Source organism: Zingiber officinale, chromosome 9B (genome assembly GCF_018446385.1).
Source record: "Zingiber officinale cultivar Zhangliang chromosome 9B, Zo_v1.1, whole genome shotgun sequence".
Classification (NCBI taxonomy): Eukaryota; Viridiplantae; Streptophyta; class Magnoliopsida; order Zingiberales; family Zingiberaceae; genus Zingiber; species Zingiber officinale.
Genome location: NC_056003.1, coordinates 109,932,318 through 109,939,944, shown reverse-complemented (window position 1 = coordinate 109,939,944; position 7,627 = coordinate 109,932,318). Strand labels below are relative to the sequence as shown.

At 35.9% G+C, this 7,627-nt stretch overlaps 1 protein-coding gene across 1 annotated transcript; it reads left to right on the top strand.

The window, feature by feature from the left end:
• Positions 1-1,281: 1,281 nt before the first annotated feature.
• Positions 1,282-7,294, top strand: LOC122023454 (heterogeneous nuclear ribonucleoprotein 1-like). The gene is made up of 4 exons (XM_042581567.1): positions 1,282-1,832; positions 2,292-2,521; positions 2,728-3,925; positions 6,732-7,294. The coding sequence occupies exons 2-4, from the start codon at positions 2,300-2,302 to the stop codon at positions 6,743-6,745; spliced, it is 1,434 nt and encodes a 477-aa protein (XP_042437501.1). The 5' UTR covers positions 1,282-1,832; positions 2,292-2,299; the 3' UTR covers positions 6,746-7,294.
• The last annotated feature ends 333 nt before the right edge of the window (positions 7,295-7,627 follow it).

Below are 7,627 nucleotides of genomic sequence, written 5' to 3'. Positions count from 1 at the left end.
AAGGCTACAATATGAATATATTGTTTAACAGGTAAAATTTAACTCATTGAATCAAATTTAATATATATATTAGTCATCATATACACGTATTAATACATAAATATATATATATTAATATTCCATACTCATAAATTAAACATGATAAAATGTGTCATGACTCTCTCGTAAAAAATATTAATTTAATTTTTATATCAAATATTAAATTAATAAGAACAAATATAATATTTAATCTTAGCCACTAATAAAAAAATTTCTATAAATATGATGATACTCTATAGTCTCATATTGAGAATTATCAAAATCGTATCAGGGGTGTTCTGATTATAACATTATACTCTTTGATTGAGGTGTCAGGTTCGAGCACCCCCTGTTTAGGTTCGAGCACCCCCTGCTTAGACTCTTATCAATTAAGTGGTACCGTTCATCTAAAAATCCTTTCGGGGATTTCTGATAAGAGGTCATTTCGACGGTGGTGTCGGTCACTATAAAAAGTTTACCCATATAGTTTTTTTTTTTTTTGTCTCCTCATATGGGTCTAGTGACTAGCGCATGAGATGTTGCTATCATGAGGTCTAGGGTTCGAATCTCGGCAAAGCCGAGATAAATGTTTCCCTTATATACTAGTCACTATTCCAAAGGCTAATAACCGCCCGTGATTTACCTTCTCCGTGTTAGTCCTAGGATGGATTAGTGAGGACGCTGGGGCGAGAGTATTGACTTTTTGCCATTATATTTGAGAATTATCAAAATGTCATCGACCCAAGATATTTATAGAAATTTTTTTATTAGTAGTGTTGTCAATTATAGGATGTGAGACTGTATAGAACCATAACAATGATATATATTTTTTATATAAAAAATAATTAGAAAAAATTATTAATAGGACTTAAATTATTTTTAGTGTGGAAAGAAAAATAGTGTGAAAAGTAAAAAAAATTATTAATATAATTTCATTTTAAATTTTATCAAAATTAGTTGGAGTTGATATAGTTGGGATGCCTTAATTAAAAAATAATAATAATAGTAATGGTAAGAGGAGACTCATCTTGATTATTATTTTTTTTAAAAAAAAAAATTCCCTTCATTTTTACCCAAATTAGTTTAACAGAAATTTTCTATAAAAACAAATGACGACTAAATCTATCTTCAATTGCTAAAAACGAGGGGGGACCCTTTTTCCGATTACATTGACCTTAATAAATTTGAACATTAACAAAATTAAAAAATGGAAAGGAAAAGGGTAGGAAGAGAGGCAGGCGCAGCGTTACCAACTTTTCTTTCCATTTCTTACACACACCAACAGCCAACCCACATCTCACCCCTTTCCCTTCTTCTCTCCCTTCCTCCTCCTCCGCCTCCTCCTCCTCTTTATAAATCTCTCCCTCTCCGTCATGTGCCTTCTCTCTTCATCCTCCCTCTCCTCCTCCTCCCTTTCCCTTTTGGATAGCCAGAAAGATTTATATATAGGAGGGATTGGATTGGATTGGATGTGAACAGTTCGACCTCCACCACCCTCTCTTCTGCTTCCCTCTTCCATCTAGAGCTGGATGAGTTGGGCGGAAACGGTGGAGGAAAAAGCAAGCATTAAAGTCGACGATTCCATCTTTTATTTTCTTTATTTGTTTATTATTGGTGGTGGTGTCGTCGTCGTCGATCGGTTGATCCAATAAGGAGAGCAGAGCAGAGCGGAGGAGGAGGAGGAGGAGGAGGAGGAGGAGATTGGTGATCGCGATCTTCTTATTTGTGGAATCCTACTATGCCGCCTCGCAGATCTTAGACGCGCCTCTACGATCTCTTCTCACCTTCGCATCTGACGCGCCAGCTTCAGATCGGTGAGTTTCAATTTCTTCTTCGTTTATTTATTTATTTTATTTTATTTTATTTTTTCGCTTTGCCTGATTGGAGAGCGTGGAATCCGATACGGTTTATCTGATTTTGGTTCTGTGGATTTGGTTCTGTTTCGTCGGACTCCGCGTTGTTGGATTTTGGTTTGGCCAGTCTGGTTGGGTCGAGCATCGGTCTCGAGCTTTCTTCGGTGGATGCGTTTTGGTCAGATCTACGCCACGGCTACCGGATTCGTCGGGCGGCTGGGGACGTCTTCAGCTGTCGTTCGTGTTTGATTAGATCTAATTCGCATCGATGGTCTACTTCAAAGTGATTTTTTAATCGCTGTTTCATCCGATTGAGAGGGCATTATGTTGATCTTTTTCGTGTTTGTTTGTAATTGATCAAATTGGGCTTTATCCGATGACAATTGTCACGAGCGAAGTTTAAAGACCTTTAATTTGCAGAAAAGAGAATGCAGACGGATCTTGGGAAGCTGTTCATTGGCGGGATTTCCTGGGACACCAATGAGGACCGTCTCCGGGAGTACTTCAGAAGCTACGGCGAGGTTGTGGAGGCTGTGATCATGAAGGACCGGAACACTGGCCGTGCTCGTGGTTTTGGGTTCGTTGTCTTCTCCGACCCAGCCGTGGCTGAGCGAGTCGTCATGGAAAAACACATGATTGATGGCAGGATGGTAATTGTGTAGCCTTCTCTGTTATTTTTAGTCATTGATATGAACATACACATCCATAAAAATCTATGTCTGTATGCTTTACTCCTTGCATATGATGTGGAATTATGGGCTATAAATACTGTTTGTTTGTTTTAGAAAATCCCTGTTATAGCAGAAATTTGTTAATGAACTAATTATACTGACTACTTAGCTGATCAATTTCTCAGGTTGAGGCTAAGAAGGCTGTTCCAAGGGATGACCAACAGATCCTTAACAGAAATGCTAGCAGTGTCCATGGCTCTCCAGGTCCTGGTCGTACCAAGAAAATATTTGTGGGTGGCTTGCCATCTACTATAACAGAGAGTGAATTCAAGAAGTACTTCGATCAGTTTGGAACAATCACTGATGTTGTAGTGATGTATGATCACAACACCCAGAGGCCTAGAGGATTTGGTTTCATCACATATGACTCAGAGGATGCAGTGGATAAGGTGCTTTATAAAAGTTTTCATGAGTTGAATGGTAAGACTGTTGAGGTCAAGAGAGCTGTGCCTAAGGAACTCTCCCCAAGCCCCAATATGCGCTCTCCTATTGGTTCATATAACTATGGACTTAATAGGACAAACAACTTTCTCAATGGCTATACTCAGGGATATAATCCAAGCTCATTTGGTGGATATGGAATGAGGATGGATAGTAGATTAGGTCTTCCTAGTAGTGCAAGAAACAGCTTCCCTTCATACAATCCTAGTTTTGGTATGGGAATGAATTTTGAACCGAGTTTGATCCCAAGCATTGGTGGGAATTCCAATTTTGGCAACAACATTGGGTATGGGCGTGGTTTGAACCCTTATTACAGTGGAAACTCCACTAGGTTCAACAATCTGATTGGTTATAGTGGTGGTAGTTCAAACACTAATTCATTTTTCAGCTCAATGCCTCGTAATGCATGGGGTAGTGGTGGCCTTAATTATACTACGAATTCTGCAAGTTCCAATGCCTACATGTCCCATGACAATGGGAATCTTGGTGGATTTGGAAGTAATGCTTTAAACTGGGGTAGTACTACTCCTATCCCATCTCAAGTTGAAGGGAACACTTCAAGTTACACTAGTGGGAATCTTAGTTATGGAGGTGCTGACAATAATTTTGACCTAGTCAATGGAGGTTTCAGAAGGAACAATGGCCCTAGTGCTTTGAAAGCTTCCCGTGCTGGATCAAATGGTGGATTCGAAGAATCCTATCCAGAACTCTATGGTCACAGTTCAGTTTATGGAGATCCAACTTGGCTGTCTCCATCTTCTGAATTTGGAGGTACTAGTTCATTTGACTATGCACTAGATAATGTGCCTTCAGATATTATAGGCAAGGGCTCTGCAGGTTTCCTGGGTGATTATAACATTACCAATAGACAACCAGATAGAGGTATATATATATATTTATATTTTCAAATCTAGTGATTTTACTTTTGTGTAAGCATTGTTTGTTGTATAATCATTATATAGCCTTGAGCTTGAGGATAACTATTGAATGTCTATTTGTGATAACATTACTGGAAAGCATGCTTACTGATAATTAATAGTTCCATTTTTCAGGCTATGTTTTAATTCTTCAGCATTTAGGTTTACAAGTTATATATATTTGATGTGGATCTCTTTGTTTTGATATTAGTAATAACGTTGCTACTTATTTCTGAGCAAATGTATGCATATATTCACTAATGTGCTTATAGAACTTGTGAATAAAAGGTTAATCTCATTTTCCTACTTCCTTGTTCGCTGGATGTTATAGAACTTGTGTTGCACGTTTGACCATTTCAGGGTATCATGGAATATACAAAATTAGCATTCAAAATCACCAATCAACCAACCTTTTTTGCCCTATCAAACACTGGACAATGTCAGCTCTAGTTATCTATTATATGATATAGTTTGCCAAAAAAATTCATTATCGAGATTATATTCAGGTTTTATGGTCAGTTAACTACAATATGCTAAAAACTTCAGACCATCTCATTATGGAAGAATGAGGATTGAAAGAGCATAGGCTATAATTACATTTCTAACAGTTGCCTGAACACAATTCAAGCTCTAGAATTAGGTACTTCATGACACTGCTTCAAGATAGTGGATAAACGAAAGGAGATAGAATAGTTGTCCATTAGCTTTGAGGCATATCCATATGGAATGTATATCATAGTGAAAAGTAATCCCTCATTAACCTTCCACTCCTTTCTTTGCGTCTGGGGTGCTTGACCTAGTGCAGACATGGGTACATTTGGTAGGTTTTTCCTGTTAAGCTGAAATAGCTGCATTAACTAACACATTGGTATCATTGGGCTGTTCATACTCTTGAATATTCACAACAATTATGATTGCAAGTTTTTTATGTTTATATCCTAGTTTTTTTTATCCTAGTTAAAAGCACCAAAATAATCATTTGCTTTCAAGTGCTAGTTGTCTTCTTGTGTACCTTTGCATGACACTGACATGTTCAACGCCATTTGCATAGATCAGAGCTTGCAAGGCTAGAATTCTTAATATTCAGGTTTTTATGTGTCTTAGGACTTCACACAATGGGCTTTCACATTCTTTCTGTTCTGTGTGCTGACCTTGTGCACTTAGAGTGGTATTTTCAAATACTAATAGAAAAGCATTCTTGCACATCACAATTATAAGTTTCAGCTTTTGATTGAAAAGGGCATTCTTGAACAATAACTCTATCTTCTTCTTATCTAAATTTTCTGCAAGTAAAAGTAGATTTGGCTGCATTAAATTAGCATAGGATAATCATTTTGTTAATATATTCCTCTTTATTTTGGAATTCATATAACAACTAACTTGGTCGATCCTAAGTATGATTCAGATTGAGGATTCATGTAGTGTCATTTATCTTAATGTCTGAAGTTCTCAAACAAATTAATACAGGAGAAAACCATGTGCTCAATCAACAATGGAGTTTGCATTGCCATTCCTGCTCTCACTAAAATAAAACCTTATTGGTCCATTGATTTGTTTGCGATTCTTTGCAGGCCACAGTTTAACTTGGTGGAACATAATTATAATTGCCCAACTGAATTTAGTTCATTTGAATTTCAAAAATGAGAATGTTAATATGTTGTTTATCATCAGAGCACATTTAAGAGGTCAAGGTTTGCCAAGCAAACTGCGAAGATCTTAATGAGTTCCGTCAAAAACAAAGTTTGGTGCTTATGCAAAGACAACAATATACCAAAATATTAATTAGGCTAGATTTAGGTGGATTATTCCTTTTCATTTGTTTCTAGGAATGCTTTCCTGAGGCTTCATCTTCCATTCATTTTTTTCTCTTGTTGCTATGTGAAACAGTAGTGCACACGCCAAGGGATTGTTCATTCCAATTATATGGATCATCATCTGCATTCCAATTATAACAGACAACTATATTTGCACATTGCATGACTTATTCCTTAGCATCACATGGAGTGTGTGGGAACGTTTGCATTAGATTGTCCCTTTTAGAATTTAATGCTTCTTGATCACTGGAAAAAATAACGTTTGCATGGCTTATATTAGAAGCTTTGTATGCAGTGACGTAGAATCGGAATTCTGCTTCATAAGAAATTTAAGAGCTACAATATTATTTCAAGATGTTACCATTCCAATTATATGGATCATCATCTGCATTCCAATTATAACAGAACTATATTTGCACATTGCATGGCTTATTCCTTAGCATCACATGGAGTGTGTGGGAATGTTTGCATTAGATTGTCCCTTTTAGAATTTAATGCTTCTTGATCACTGGAAAAAATAACGTTTGCATGGCTTATATTAGAAGCTTTGTATGCAGGTGACGTAGAATCAAAAATTCCGCTTCATAAGAAATTTAAGAGCTATAATATTATTTCAAGATGTTACCATTTAGGTTACACAGATAACGCTTCTTTCAAGCATAAATTTTTTTGACTTAATAGTGCCATCTTTAACAAATGACTTGTATGCAACTTAAGGTTGTGCTACCATTTTTGGGTATGTTTGAACGGTTATATTTTCCTGTTGTCAGTTTTTACTTGTCAAAATGAGAGATTTCTGCTAATTGCATGTGTAGCGGAGTGCTAAGTTTTTTTCTTCTCCATGTTTTTTGTGTTACAAAGTTGTCAAAGGAATCATAACTTGGTTTATAGTTTGGCATACTAGAACATTTCCCCTTGTAATTATTTTCTAATATTCTCTTTTTCTTTTTATTTCAGGAATTGCTACATAAAGCCATATTTTCCCAGGATCTAAGAACATCAATAGATGAACAATCATGAAGTCAAATTCATGGCTTTGAATTTTACATATCTCATAAATTGTGTCGGTTAATTTAATAGTGCTAATCAGGGCAGTGGTCAAAAAAAAAAAAAAATAGATTCAGAAGATTCAAAATAAAGATTATTGTGTTGAGGTTTGCACTTCAAGTTTCCTTCCATTTGTTAAGTAGGTTTTGTTTCAGCATTTGATTGAGATGTAATCTTACTGCGGGATGCATTCAGAATCTTTCGGATTTATGCAACTGATGTTGCAAGTAAACCAAGTAATCCTTCTGAAAAAATGGAAAACAGCAAACTATTGTAACACCTGGCAAAAATGTTGCTTCATGAATTGCCAGGCTTCAATTTTCTTTTCTTTTCTTTTTCAAATTGTTTGTCGTTTGAGATGTACCAAGGATTTGTTTGATTTTGTTAGCTTGGAATTTACAGGGATACTTTGTGTTCCCAAAATAACTGTTACATATTGTGATTCATTCTAAAATATAGAGGTTCGTTGGTCATATCCGTGTCTGTTCCTGTTCGATTGTTTTCGCTATATTTTTTTTTTCCGTTTGTTTTCTATAAGGAACAATGATATAGTTTTTGTCAGTCCTTTGACGTGATTTTTTTCCTCAAAAGTGTTTAATTGTGATTAGGTAAATTTTGTGAATATGATGGATTTTTTTTTATTAGTCATAACGTTGAACACATCTTTCCATTAGCCTTTTGTTTAACTTCACTTTATTCTACAAACTTGTCAACAGATTCATCATTATCAGAATGCTACTATTTTCATTTGCATAATGTTCTTTGAATTTCTTTGTTGGTCTCTAGGGTTATGATGCAATGGTAAA